The 15448-nt window shown below is 47.3% G+C and overlaps 1 protein-coding gene across 1 annotated transcript in view; it reads right to left on the bottom strand.

The window, feature by feature from the left end:
• The window catches only part of ANO7 (anoctamin 7), a 2026240-nt gene that overhangs the window by 541021 nt on the left and 1469771 nt on the right, over positions 1-15448 (bottom strand). The window contains exon 16 of the mRNA XM_069213645.1: positions 3809-3920. Within this exon, the coding sequence (XP_069069746.1) occupies positions 3809-3920 (112 nt within the window). The remainder of the gene's footprint in view (positions 1-3808; positions 3921-15448) is intronic.

Here is a 15448-nt window from a genome sequence, read left to right on the forward strand (position 1 = left end):
TGGTAGTGTGGTTGAGCAGTAAAGCTTATCAGAGGGTAGTGTTAAGCATTTGTTGTACACACTCAAGCAATAAATGAGAACACACACTCAATGACTTAACTCCAGGCCAATAGGTTTTTATATAGAAAAATATTATTTTCTTAATTTATTTTAGAACCACAAGATTCACACTGCAGATAAGTATGTTAAATGTAAGGTACTTTGCATAGATACAGATAGGACCTTGAACCAAAACAGTAATGTACACAGTTTGTCATAAAATGGTAATAAGCTATTTTAAAAGTGGACACATTGCAAAATTAAACAGTTTCCTGGGGGAGGTACAGTTACGTTAATGTGGTAAGTAAAGCAATAACAAATACAGTCTCCGGGGCATAGGTAGTCTACTGTTGGGGGTTCAAGTCAACCCCAAACACCCAGCACCAGCAACACAGGGCTGGTCCGGTGCAGAGGTCAAAAGAGGAGACAAAATAACGTGGGTGCCTACGGAGACAGGGGGTGCTCCGGTTATAGTCTGATGGCAGGTAAGTACCTGCGTCCTTGGGAAGCAGACCAGGGGGGTTTAGTAGAGCACTGGGGGGGGTCCCAAGTACGCACACAACACACACCCTCAGTGGCACAGGGGCGGCTGGGTACAGTGGGCAAACAGGGCGTTGGGTTTGTAATAGATTTAAATCGAGGGACCAGGGGGTCACTCAGACATTGCAGGTAGGGCACAAGGGGGCTTCTCGGGCCAGCCACCGACTGGGCAAGGCCACCTGCTGGTCACTGCTGCACCGGTGGTCAGTTATTCAAGGGCCTGGGCGCTGCGGGTGCAGTGCTTCTTCTAGGCATCAGGTTTCTTTGTCCTGGGCAGTTGCGGTCAGGGGGGTCCTCGAGATTCCCTCTGCAGGCATCGTCGGGGGGTGCAGAGTGGTTAGCTCAGGGTGGACACGTTGTCAGAGTCACCTGGCGATCCTCTCTGGGTTGTTGGTTTCACTGGACACTGGCCAGGGGCGTTGGGTGCAGAGTGATGGGGATTCACGCTTCTGGAGTGAGGTGAGAGTCCCTTTAAAGATGGGTTCTTCTTGCTTGGTTGGAGAGGTCCGCTGTCCACTGGTGTTCTTAAACCTTCTTAGGTGCACGGCAGTCGTCTGAGTCAGCAGAGGTTGCTGGTCCCGCAGGATGCATTGCTAGTGTAGGTTCTCTGAAGTTAGAGACAGGCAGGTAGGCCTGGGGCCAAAGCAGTTGTCGCCTTCCTCCTTCTCTGCTGGGCTTTTCAGCTAAGCAGTCCTTCTTCTTTGTAGGTCATCAGGAATCTGATTTCCTGGTTTTAGGGTCGCCCCTAAATACTAAATTTAGGGGTGTGTTAGGGCTGGAGGACAGTAGCCAATAGCTACTGTCCCTGAGGGTGGCTACACCCTCCTTGTGCCCCCTCCCTTTGGGGAGGGGGCACATCCCTTTTCCTATTGGGCTAAATCCTCCAAAACAAGATGGAGGATTTCATACGGAGGGGGTCACTTCAGCTCTGGTCACCTTAGGGGTAGACCTGGCTGAGGGGGTGACTCCTCCTTGATTTTCTCATTATTTCCCCAGACTTGCCGCCAAAAGTGAGGGATGTGTCTGGGACGGGAATCTCCACTAGCTGGAGTGCCCTGGGGCATTGTAACATCAGGCTGGGGCCTTTGAGGCTCACCGCCAGGTGTTACAGTTACTGCAGGGAGAGGTGTGAAACAGGCTTTGTTCCTGGTCACAGAGTGCACAAATGCACTCATCCCATGTGGCCAGAAACTGGTCTGGAAGTGGCACGCTGGCCTAGCACTAGCAGTTGGGCTGGCAGGCAGGGGTTATCTCTAAGATACCCTCCGTGTGCATTTCTCAATAAATCCCACACTGACATCAGTGTGGATTTATTGTGCTGAGAAGTTTGATGCCAAACTTCCCAGTATTCAGTTTAGCCATTATGGAACTGTGGAGTTTGTGTTTGACAAACTCCCATATACTCTAAATGGCTACCCTGCACTGACAATGTCCAAGAATTGGGCTAGACACTGTAAGGGCATAGTGCTCATGCAGCTATACCCTCACCTGTGGTATAGTGCACCCTGCCTTAGGGCTGTAAGGCCTGCTAGAGGGGTGATTTACCTATGCCACAGGCAATGGGTTGTGGGTATGGCACTCTGAGGGAAGGGCCATGTCGACTTAGGCTTTTTATTCTCCCCACCAGCACACACAAGCTGTGAGGCAGTGTGCATGTGCTGAGTGAGGGGTCCCCAGGGTGGCATAATATATGCTGCAGCCCTTAGAGACCTTCCCTGGCCACAGGGCCTCTGGTACTAGGGGTAGGTTTTACAAGGGGCTTATCTGTGTGGCAGGGCTGTGCCAATTGTGGAGACAAAGGTACAGTTTTAGGGAAAGAACACTGGTGCTGGGGCCTGGTTAGCAGGGCCCCAGTACACTTTCAATCAAAGCTGGCATCAACAAAAGGCAAAAGGTTAGGGGGTAACCATGCAAACAGCGGCATTTTCCTACAACGATTCTCAACCAGAAACAAATACTGTACACCAGAAGTCTTCGCCTGGGACCTTGCAGTGCCTCTAGCTTAGGTTTATGACAAGCAATAGTATGAATTCTCAGACAATATATATATATATACATATATATATATATATGCAAAAAACAAAGGAGAACTCTGGGAAGTTCCCAATTTTAGGTGGAGAGCTGCTCTAGTAAGGAGCACCCTGCAACACCAGCGACACTCTAGATTTGCTCACCTCAAATGTCTGCTTATCTAGCAAAGTCTTTAAGCATAGGATTAGCACAGTGCTATCCTCGCCGAGCTAGATAGTGACAAAGTCTTTTGCCATTTGTACAGCAAAATCTTTAAGCATAGAATTGACATAGTGTCATCCTTGCCGAGCTGTAAAATGACAAAAGCCATTTACCACTCCAGGCACAGTATTACAGCTTTGGACTGGTCAAATACCATCCAAGCCAACCTGGAATGAGTAAAGCAACCCCTGACACGTGTTTCGCTCTCATTAGAGCTCTTCAGAGGAGTATAGCTTTGTCCAGACACAAGGGAGCACCCAGTATAAGTCAAACCAAAACCCTTTCAGGGATAGAGCGACGCATAAATTATGCAAAAAACAAAGGAGAACTCTGGGAAGTTCCCAATTTTAGGTGGAGAGCTGCTCTAGTAAGGAGCACCCTGCAACACCAGCGACACTCTAGATTTGCTCACCTCAAATGTCTGCTTATCTAGCAAAGTCTTTAAGCATAGGATTAGCACAGTGCTATCCTCGCCGAGCTAGATAGTGACAAAGTCTTTTGCCATTTCTACCATATATATATATATATATATATATATATGGTAGGGTTGGGGATAGTGTCCTCCATTAATGCATTAACTGGTTAATAATTAGGCTTACAGTCAACAATGCAGTGGAGGCCACATTTGTATTGCCTGTTTTATCTTAGGGACTTATAAAACCACAATAAAAAGTATTTATAGAAAAATACTATAGTTGAAAATGCCGGAACACGTTAACGAATAATACGTTTACACAAGTCTATCATAAAACAAGCATGTGTTCCTTTAGATCTGAGCAACTACCAAATGGCACTACTGATATTTATTTAAATGACAGGGGTCTATGTGTCATAATTGCAAGTCGTAATGATTAATGGTCTCATAGTTTTGTTATTGTTCACTGGTTTCCTGCTTGCTGTTAGGTGGGAATTTCAAAATGTAGGAGTCGGTTAAAATATGTAAGTGACTAAATAGGTTTGAATGCATAAGTAACGGAAATCTCTTTAGGGCCCCTACCTTCCCTTGAAGAACGCCACATAGATGGGTGATGAATAAAAATTGACAAACTGGAACAGAAAGACTTTGAACGTGAAAGCATCTTCATAGGCTGTCTGAGTTCGGTGCATCTCTGGAGAAAAGAGGAAATACATATGTATATTACAAGACAATGCAGATCCTGACCCTCATTTCCCACCACCTTCATCTTCCTTCCTATCTGTTACTCCGCCCTTATTTGCTTCCTCTTTTCCATTCTCAGAGCTCCCTACTATAATCGTCATTATAATTACATGGGCCTCATGTCCATCTCAGTGCTTTACCTTTCCATGCAGAAACGTCTGCCCTCAGGTCAGCCTGTTCCGAGCCTCCTGCCATCGTCTTCATTCTCCTACCTCAATATGTCTCCCTCTCTCCTCACTGTGCTTCTATCCCTTCCTTGGACTTTCCCTCTCCATGCTTTGTGCAGTACGCTCCTTCTCCACTGTAAGCTCACTGCCCTCCAAATGTTTATGTTCACTGTATTTTGCTGCGCGCCAAACGTTTCTTATTTTCGATGTGCACAATGTTTTCTTTACTCATATCCTGTTCATCTGTATACTTCTAACCATTATGCTTCTATTTTTTAGCTTTAATTACAGCAGGGTAATCATGTTTGATCTGCCAAACAATAGTGAAACCTCTTTCAACTTAATTCCTGTGTGCAGGGACAACTTTATCTCCGCTATCAGGTCTTCCATTTCGCAATGCGAACTTTGTCAAAACTTGATAGCTACTTAGCCACTCTATTGAAGTGTTAGGTTTGCCACCATGTTTGTCCAAAGACTAATGCCATGGAAACCAGGACAGACTTTCAGTCAAAGTTTTTTTTAATAAACAAGTTTTTATTGTTTTTAGAAAGGCAGAGTTTCAAACAGTTAGTACAGACAGTACGACATAATTCAATTCCATGCATTGTTGACCTTAGACCATATAACATTTCGGAGGATAGATGTATTACTCCAGCAAGGTCCAACCACGAGGGCCCTTCCCTTTCCATTCTATCTTATAACAGCGTCCCCAGCCAGGCACCCCAAATCTTTTCATGCTTTCGGGGGCATCCTCTCGACTCGTATACTGACTTCTCCCGATTTGCGCACCAATCCACGCCTCTCCTCCATTTTTGCAGGGACGGACCAGATGGTGAGATCCAGGCAGGGGCAATATCTCTTTTTGCAATCAGTAGAGCCGTGCCTACAAGAGCGCGGTTTGCCCGGGATCTCACCATGTCCTCCATCACCCCTAACAACACCGATTTGGCAGAGAAATCCGCGGGCTCTCCAGCACAGCTTGGGGATTAACTGTTAGGTCATAGCCCAGCCCGACTGAGTCTGGCAGGTGTTAGATATGCTCTATATAGATAGTAGAACTGCACCGGGCAGAGTCTTGCTGATATGTCTACGGTCCTGGGGGCCCTAAGCACCTCCAACCACTCTGTGTCATCTAGGGTGCCCACCCATGCATCCCAGCCCACCCTGGTCGAGTTCAGGCCCTCTGGTGTATTGTTGATCAACATCTGATAGATCCGCAAGACCCCTTTCCCGTCCAGTCTCCCCATAAGTAACTTAGCTTCAAGTGGGCAAAATTTCGGCAGTGGACCTATTCTCGGGAGGTGTGTCCCCAGAGCGTGTCTAAGTTGAAGGTATCGGAAGAACTGTGTTTGGGAAAATTGAAAGTCTGTCTGTAGTTCTTGGAAGGTCTTTAGTGTCTCCCCTCTCCACACATCCCCCACTAATTAAATACTCAATAGGTCCCATTCCGCAAACCCCTCCAGCGCAGTCGTAGCGCTCAACCACTTCCCTCTCCACAACAGAGTCTGGAGATTGACCACAGCATTCCAGCGGGTGTGTCGCAGCGCCGCCTGCATGCCAGGAAGACTGCCTTAGTGATCGCTTCCATGTTTTGAGGGAGGGGTGTACCATATAACATATCGAGAATGCGTGGGAACCCCAGGGTTTCGAATTCCACCTGGTATGCCGGATCTGACCAGCCTCCAGTGAACCAGTCGTGAATCACTAGCTGCTAGGTCGCCAGATAGTATAAGTAGGGATACGAGGCGCCCAAGCCACCATCATATTTTCCTTTCCGGCAATATCGCGCTGCCACTCGGTGTCTGGCTCCCCTCCAAAGGAACAGTGCTGTGGCTGCCTCCAAAACCCAGAACCAAGAACGAGGTATTGGAAAGGGAAAGTTCTGGAAAGCATACAGTAGATAAGGCAGACCCATCATCTTATACAGGGCAACACAGCCTATTACATTCAGTGGCAAAGTCTGCCATCTCTGTAAATCCGTCTTGATATGCACCAAAAGTGAGTCTAGGTTCTTACCCCATGTCAGCTCCGGTAGGAGAGTCACCCAGATGCCGAGATGTTTAAAGCTTAATCTACGGAGGAGTATCGTGTCTTGCCAATCGAAACAATCTCGGGTGTTTGCCAAGGGAAGTAGCATTGATTTAGTAGGGTTAATTTTTAAGCCCGATGCCAATGCGTTACTGTTTAAAAGAAGAAGGCTGCACGGGCCTGATACACTCGGTGAATCCATATATAGCAGGACATCATCCGCATAAAGGGCTATTCTGTCCTCACGGGCATGTCCCCACCTCCATCCATAATACTCCGGATCGCCCGGAACATCTGGGCCAGAGGTTCAATAACCAGGGTAAAAAGGAGGGGAGACAGCGGGCAGCCCTGTCTCGTGCCTCGTCTGACTTCAAAGGTCGACAACATAGTCCCATTAACCTGTACCTGGGCTGAGGGGTCAGCATATAACGCTCATACCAGGCGGCAGAATCTTGGTCCAATGCCTGCCCTCTGGAGCACCAAGAAGAGAAAGCCCCAATCCACCGAGTCAAAAGCCTTCTCAAAATCAATGAATAGAAGGGCTAGGTCTCGGGGCAACCAGTGACGTTCAGCAAGGGCCACGTGTAGATGACGGATACAGTGACGAGTGCTCTGAGTAGCCATAAATCCACATTGATCGGGTGGATCAGCTGCGGCAGGACACGCTTGAGGCGTGTCGCTAGAATGTTAGCGAGAATTTTAACCTTGCAGTTAATCAGGGATATCGACCTATAGTCTGCACAGTACAGTGATGGGGGCTGAGTTTTGGGGAGCACCACAATGGTGGCGGCGTGCAGCCCTTTCGGAAAGTACCCCTGCTGTTCCACCTCCACAAAGAGAGCTGTCAAACGAGGTACTAAATCCTTCTTATCCGTCTTGTAATATTCTGATGGGAAACCCTCAGGGCCTGGGGTTTTCCCTGTTTTTAACTCAGAGATCGCTCCGTCTACCTTCTCCTCACTAAGAGGTACGTCTAATATCTGCCTTAAAGACTGGGGTAATCGTGGCAAGGAAGCATCATTTAATAGCCTGCGAGCGTGAGGTAGGTCCACCGATTCTGAGGCTTTATTTGTAGTAGCGGGGAAAAGCCTCTGCTATTTCTTGGTGACCCTCAACTCTACTATGTTCTCCATCCCAGATTTTGGGAACAATGCCAGAGGCCCTGTGATGGGAGCTCAGCCAGTGTAGCAATTTCCCAGTCTTATCCCCCCAACCATAAATCCTCGCGGTGCTCGCTCTTCACAGTGCTTTCGCTGCTTCTAAAGATAGGTCCCTGATTTCCTCATATATTAAGGAAAGCTGTCGCACTGTCATCTCCGTGGGTTCTATCTCATGTGTGCATTAGAGACGTGTTGCATGTTTTTCCAATGTTTCAATATCTTTGATTTTGGAGCGCTCTATCTCTTGTTTGAGGCCCTTGGCCGCACCCCTCAGCACAGACTTACCTGCAGCCCACAGGGTACCAGGAGAAGACACTGAACCGTCATTAAGGATAAAGTATTCAGTCTGTGTCTGCTGCAGTCGCCCCACAAACATCTCATCCTGTAAGTACCAAGTATTTAACCTCCACACAGGGCGGTTCGTCTGTCGGGCATGGCCTATCGTAAAGCGGAGTGGTGTGTGATCAGAGACACCTCGTGGTAGAATCTCGATGTGGGATAGGGCACTGCAGTCAGTGCTTGGCAAGAGTAACAGATCAATTCAGGCCTGTGAGCCGTGGGCCGCTGAGGTATGGGTAAATTGTTTTTTCCTGGGATGCCAAAGCCGCCACGCGTCACAGAGCCCCGCAGCCACCAACCAGTCCTCGAGACTCACTGCCACAGCGCGTCTATGGGTCGATATTGGGCCATTCACATCCATGGTAGGGACCGGAACCGTATTTAAGTCTCCCCCAGAATGGTAAGTCCCGGGGTTAGACCCGAGAGAAACTGAGTTAGTTCCTTGATCTCCCCACTCACTAGCGCTGGAGGGGCGTACACACTGACTACGTTAATCGTCACCCCTTCGACCCTTCCAGTAATGGCCACAAAACGGCCCTGGCTCTCCCTCCAAACCCACCTCACCGTCAAAGGAAAGGAGCGGTGAAGTAGAATCGCCACACCACACGATCCTCGCGTAAACCCTGCATGGTACACCCTGTCAAAGCCCTTCCGTAACTGGAAGGGCCATTGTTCTCCCATGAGGTGTGTCTCCTGTAGGAGGAGCATATTCGGTCGATATCTATGTATGAAGGTGAATACTGCCTTGCGTTTGATTTTGTCTAGGAGACCATTAACATTTCATGAGATAGCCTGTATTGGACTCATTGGGACATCTGTAGGAAAGTGTTGCAGTGCTACCCCTTGGGTATGGTTGATCTGGGATTGAGGATCCCCCCGTTTTGTCTCTTGTGTGTCTGAATGAGAGCCTTATTCTATCACTGGAATCTTTCTGCCTTCTGTCTGGTATAGCAATTAAAGCAAATAAACATGTCAACTCAAAAGTAACCAACAATGAACAGCCCGATATAGGACTCGAACTCCCTATCCCCCCAACTCCCACCCCTCCCCATACTTCCCCCGAGAAGCATCTATCGCCCTTACACATAAGCATCCTATCCCCTAACCTAGCGGGGTAAGAACAAGAACTGAGTGAGCAGTGGTGGTGGTGGACCCCTCCATACTGTTGGATCATTTAAGAAACAACAAGTTATAATAGACAGATGTTGATAACAGTAGTACTTCAACATGGCAATTAGTACCCTCTCTGGAGAAATTTCCTTCTTCATCGAGTTATAGTGCCGAGCTATAGGAGAGGTCAGTGTTTTGAGTCGAGTCCGAGCCCGCCGGTGGTAAATTTGTTCTATGTGCTTTTTTGCAGTCGACTGTCACGCCGTTTTGTCTTTGCCCATCTTTTGTTTACCGGAATCTCACTGTCGGGTATTTGCAATGTCTGAGTCCAGGTTTGTCTGGGAGGGACCACTTCAGGAACCCGTGTGGTTCTGGGGCAGCCAAAGCCCTTGCGGGGTCACGGGTCAAGCTCACACCCCCCCTATCTCCATCGGGCAGTCATCACGGCTCTGGGGAAGCAAAGCCCGTCAATGCCCAGCTACGGCTTGTTGCAATCCCAACTGACCCTCCTCTCCTGTAGTTATTATCACTGGGCCTCGGGGGATGCCCATGTCATGTCTCTCTCGGCGTTGCGTGGTTCTCTGGGCCTCTCCGCACCCCCAGCCAATTCCCTGATACGGGGGGGGAACCAGCAGAAGAGCGCCCCACGATGTATCTACCCCTTCGTCTCTGTAGGAATGGGGGGGGAGGAGGAGAGAGAACAGGCCACAAGAGTGGGGGTCCGTTCCCCCCGTGCGTCAGCCCAATCCCCCCTCACCATCCCGCGTCCCCCCTGTGCCGCAGTCCCGGCTTCCTCTCTACTGCCACCGCCTCGACGCTGGACCAGTCCAAGTCGGCTCCTTGTTAGTCTCTGTGGCCCTGTCCCCGTCTCTCCGTCTCCACCGCAAGGGCTGGATTAGTTCACTGGGACCACCGTTGTCGGCCATTCACTCCGGCCGCCATCTTGGATGTGGACCTCTGTGGCCAATCATCGCCTTCTGTTCGGTCGGATTCTTCTATTCACCAGGGAGAGGGGCTGGAGGGAGACATGAGATCTGCCGCCGTCTCCCACCCCCAGCTAGCCGCCCCCAGGGAGCCAATGTCGTGTAACCCGGCTCTTTAGCACTTCTTGTGCCACCAGCTGCACTCGCCGGCCGATCTTCTGGGCGCAGCTCGTCCGGGCCTCCTCTCCTTCAGAACCGGATGAAAAGCCCGCTCAAAACTACTATTCTGTCGGGAGGGGAGCGGTGAAGCCCTTTAAACAAGAGGATGCCTTGGATAAAGGTGGATTTTGGGGGGAAATTGAAGGCGGATGACGGAGGGGTCCGGAGCACTACAAAAGTGCGTCCGCCATCTTGACGCCTTGGTCACGCCACTCAGTCAAAGGTTTATATTATATCTCTAAGTGGCTAGTACATATCGTTGGCATAGTAAGAAGAAGTGTTATTTGGGCTCAGTACCGTACTTTGGTTGTATATTTTCAGTGACCTAAATGGTGACAGAAAATCTACCATTCAACACAGTGTTTGTCAGAATATCCACTAGTGGTCCCTCCCACTTTGAGGGAAAAACTACCACCATGATGAAGACCTCAAAATGTGTAAGGCAAACACTAAATCAGCCTCTAAGTCCTGAACTTGTTTTCCAAGGTCATCCTCCTTGGTTTACTCTCTATTTGTCTGTATGTAGGCTGCACATCCTATCGTTTTGCCCACACCTTTATTATGTGATAGCTCATTCGTCCATTCCTCTTTCTGTGTTTCACCACTTTCTGCTACCAGCTAAAATATAGGAATCTTCTCCTCCTAGAATAAGACCACGTCCTAAATCAGCCACTGATCTAAATATTAATCTGCTCCTGTATCACACTACAGCTATTTAGTCTAATTCCTTTGTAACTATAATTTGAACCTAACGTGCCATTCAGCCTTAAGTTCATTCGGATGTTGTGTTCCCAAAACCTACAATTTTCTTGAATCCGTCCACTTCAGTCATAAGCTACCATAATCTGTTCTTTTACTTATTCCATTTGAATATTGTTCTATATAAAAAGTAATAATGTACTATAACTCTGTGAAATATACATGAACACATGTTATTGCTTTTTTCATTTTGTGGATAATCCTCTGATGGGTAACAGTTATACAATGACATGAGATGGCACTTGGATACCAGAGGCAGGGAAATAACCATAAGGAATATAAAAGAGGAGGTGGGATAAACAATCCCCCATCCTAGTATTTGCAGGGCTAGTTGCTACACATTTTGGGCAAAGCATACAGAAGATACAGTTTGATGTAAAAAAAAAAGCGTATTGATAGGTCGTCTAAGAACGAAATAAATGCAAAGATAGGAATTGCATTTGTCCCAATCAACATCAGCAAAAATAACAATAAGGGTTCCGGCCTGATCTCAGTGTGTGGTGGATGATTGGGGAGATGTCCCTTAGTGCACGCATGTGCAAGCTGTGTTCCTGGCAGTTGTGAAGACCACTAAGGTGGTGAGATGGGGATTCTAGGCAGCGAGGTGTAGATGTGGAGGTAGGTTGGCGGCAGTGTGGAGGTAGGTTGGCGGCAGTGTCTGCAGAATTGTGTAGGTGCAATGAGGTATATGGTGTCAGTGTGGGCTAACATCTTTGCCACACTCCTTAAAAGAAAGGATGACCTTGCCCCACAGCCAGGTGATGGGGTACTTGTGAAGTCCTCTGGCTTCTTCGTGTCCTAGGGCTGTCAATGCCTCATCAGCCCAAAAGAGGACTTCAGCATATCACTGCGGTATTCCAAAACATTATGATTGCGTGTCTGCTCATGAGAAGGGTAAAGTATAGGAATTTAGACATAGCTTGGCCAGGTTTTGCAGCGAGTAACTCAAGTTAGCACTATGAGCTACATTGTGTTACTTTGCGCTACTTTGCATCAAAACCACACAAAGCCATTTAAATCGTCTTTGCATGGCTTAGTAAAAGCCAAATGGATTTTGCGTCGGAGCTGCGACACAAAAGTGATGCAACCCCAATGCAAAATCTTCAAAATCTTAGTAATTCAGGGCTGAGAAAGCTTGCCTCCAGATTTAGCGATATCAGCAACACACTTCCTAAGTCTTGGAACACAACCTCAGGCTAAATACACATTCACACATGACATACTCACCAGGAACTGGGAAGAAGCATTGAAGTGGAACTTTATGCAAAAGGGCAAGTAGGCTTTCCGCTCCAGCTGCACAGATAAAAACATCTGATCATACCTATACATTCACAAAACATGGTACGCTGCCACCACCCACGAGAGGGACAGTAGTCTACTGTCTGTCAATGAGGGAACACTTGATGCACCCCTCCAGCTCACAGGACCCCTCACTACTCATGTCACGGGACAGGTCTAGGCCTCTGCCAGATTAGAGTGATACTAGGACTATAAAAAAAAAGCTGAATACCAGATATACGCAGCCAGGCACTCAGGCTAGAGGACCACAGCTACATACCATACAGAGGAAATCCAGTCCCAACAGACACCTCTCCCAGATCAAACCACACAGGACCTTACTTCACTGTTGGCGAAGTCTGGTTGTCAGACTGGCAAAAGTGGCAGGAATGTCCATCTCAATTCCCAAGATTCACTCCGACTTTGTGCTCTACCATAATACCTAGACATTACAATGGGACACACCATTCCGGCAATTTAGGATTCTCAACCTTCATTGCTATCAATCACTAAAGTGGTTTGTTATCTGTTTATGCCACAAACTTAGTATCAAATAGATACAGCTGGAACCTTACCAGAGCTTCACACTATAGGAAGCATTCCTTCTCAATGTCCACCCAGTTCTGTTCATAACCTAGGACTAATGACTGCCATCATATACTCTTGTCATCAAGTTGAGCCAGCACTACTCCAACTCCTTTAACTGAGGCATTTGTATGTACTGTCAAGGGCTGACCACAATAAGGGACCTTTAGTACAGGTGCTTTGCCCTGTGCTTTCTTCTGGTCCTCATAAGCCTTTTGACACTCTTCAGTAAAAATCATGTTCTTGGACTGCTTCTTGGATGCAAAAGCTGCTATGGGCCAAATATTGTACCATGGTTAGCCACGTAATTCCTATAATATTCGGTGAGTCCTGAAAAGGCTCTCACTTGTATTTGGATGGCGGACAGTGCTCACTCCAACACAGACTGAATCTTGGTGGGTGAATCTTCATGCAACATACCTGATGCTCAAGGCAGAATACAGTGGACTTTCTCACCTGGTACTTGGTTGCCTAGATGGTCAGTTCTGCACCCTGTATACTAACCAAAACCTAGGTGCTCACGGTGGTGCTCTCATAAATTGCTGAAAATCACAATGTCACCCTGGTTGGCCACACATAACTTTTCTTTCCCTGATACAACATAGTCACCAAGTGCTGAAAAGTGACTGGATCAATCTTTACCCAAAAGGGTATTACTCTGAACAGATAAAATCCTTCTGGCATGGAAAATTGAGTCTTCTTTTTAGCACTAGGCGCTGAATCATTTTGCCAGCTGCAACTGATCAAATCAAAGGTGCTTTTTTCAGCACCCTACATATCCACAAGCTCATCAGCTCTGCCGATTAGGTATGCATCCGTTTTACTGATTTTGTGAGGGGCCCGCAGTGCACACAAAAAAGCAAATCTGCGAAACTTTGCTTGGACGCCATGGGGCTGAACCAAGGACTGTAGAATCACTTGCAAGCTCAATATCTTGGTCACTTCTACCTTAATGTCTTCTTGGGCTTGATTAGGAATCTGTCAGACCCTAACAGGGGGCCAGGGGCAAGTGGGGGCTACCGGACTGCAGCCTGGGATGAAGTCATTTGCCTTTGATATTCCATAGTCCATCCTAATATGGCCCAGCCAACTAAGCCAAATACAGCCCCTTTAGCACTTGATTCAATGGTAGTGACAGTGAGTACAGGCCTCTCATGAAGGTTAATGTGGGGGTACAAGAAGCTCAGCACTCAAGAAACACCCAACAGTGATTGTCCAGCCCAGAGCTTGCCTTTATAAAAGAGAGGTACTTTAGTATGCTTTAAAGAATAATATACGCACTAGGTACCCAGAGTCTGTAGACCAGGGTCACTGTATCATAGGATGGAGTACTCCAATGCTCACCCTCCACCTTCCGTCTGTCTCTACAATAGGGCAAATCAGGTGTGGGTCTCAGGCACAGGTGCAAAGTTCCCCCTCTGAGGCAGAGTTGTGCACTGAGTCTCTCTGTCTTACATCTCTCACCAGCTAGAAGTCCTCCTGTTAAGCCTTGGCTATGCCTCAGCAGGCACCAGTCCATGTCTTCTATCTGCTTGGGGAAGATGGGCAGGCCCTCTTTTCTGATTCCTCGAGCAGTTGCATGGACACATGGGGAAGTCAAGAGGCAAGTTTGATCTCAGTCTTTCTGTGGAGCATTGGGCCCTCCTTTGTGCACACAGTGAGCCCGTGGGAAATCAGAGCCCATGTGTCTTGCCAGGATAACTTCTTCCACTTGTCCTGTTTTGTGAGTATGCAACTCAGCTGGGAAGACCTCCCAGGGTACAGGCAAAGCAGTCCACTTTGTGTCTCGGGGCCAGTTGGCAATAGCCAGGGCACTTCTAGGTTTGTTACAGTCTCAGCTGTGGCATCACAGTCCAATTGGGAACACTTTTGGTCAGCACCTCAAGCAGATGCATACAGGGTTGCAATGACAAAGTTTAGTCAGGCACCCAATGGCAAGTGCCTTGAGGTAGCACCTTCATTTGCAGCAATGTAGTTCACTAGCGCATACATTAGGCAAGTCCCACCGGCTTGGCAACAATAGGTTTTTCAGCGGTGCAAACCCCATGGCAATGTTAGGGTAAATGCTGGGAGTTGCAACAGAAGGGGCCTCTTTGGGCACACTTCAGGCAAGTAGCATGGACTATCAGCTGACAGATTTCATCTAAGCAATTCCCTCAGGGTTACTTTGGCAAGTGCTACAGTGAGGCTGATACTTTTCGAGCCAGGAGCACAATGGTCATGTGCTTGGGAGCCTATGGTGGATGGACCTTCAGCTCAGTGGTCATCTGCTCTTGTCCACTCTGGTAGTCTACTTCTGCTGTAGACTGGGCTCACTCCTTCTCCCTTCTCTCAGACAGGGACCTTCCAACTATTTAACCAAAAATGTAAGCATAACCAATCTAGAAACTGAAACACAAACTCAATCCATCACATTAATTAATTACAACACATAAACCACATAATTCTAAATAACAATCACAAAATATTTACACAAACAATGAAATAGCACAATTCCCACCCAAAAGAAATGAAATAAATAAAATGTATTATTCTGTGACTGCATATCTTTCTCTGTATCCGTAGTCAAAAATAGTAATCCACCAAAAATGGGGAAAATAGTGTCTAAAAGGCCAAAAATAATACAAATCCAATAGAGATCCCTCCAAACAATTCAAAGTATCTAGGAACCATAAAAACCAAAAAAAGTATTTAAAAAAAGAAACGCTCCAGGAAACCCAAAAAAAAGAAAATCAAAATAAAATGCATTTGTTTGTTAAAAACAAAATTGGAAACGTTCAATGCCCATAGGACACGTTTGTAAGCAAAAGCCTGTAAAGCAAATAGGAAAACATAACACGATTTAACATACCATGACGATACATTACTAAAATAGTATATGAAAACCCCAAACTACAAACTAGTGAAAAA

The sequence above is a fragment of the Pleurodeles waltl genome, chromosome 11 (genome assembly GCF_031143425.1).
Source record: "Pleurodeles waltl isolate 20211129_DDA chromosome 11, aPleWal1.hap1.20221129, whole genome shotgun sequence".
NCBI lineage: Eukaryota > Metazoa > Chordata > Amphibia > Caudata > Salamandridae > Pleurodeles > Pleurodeles waltl.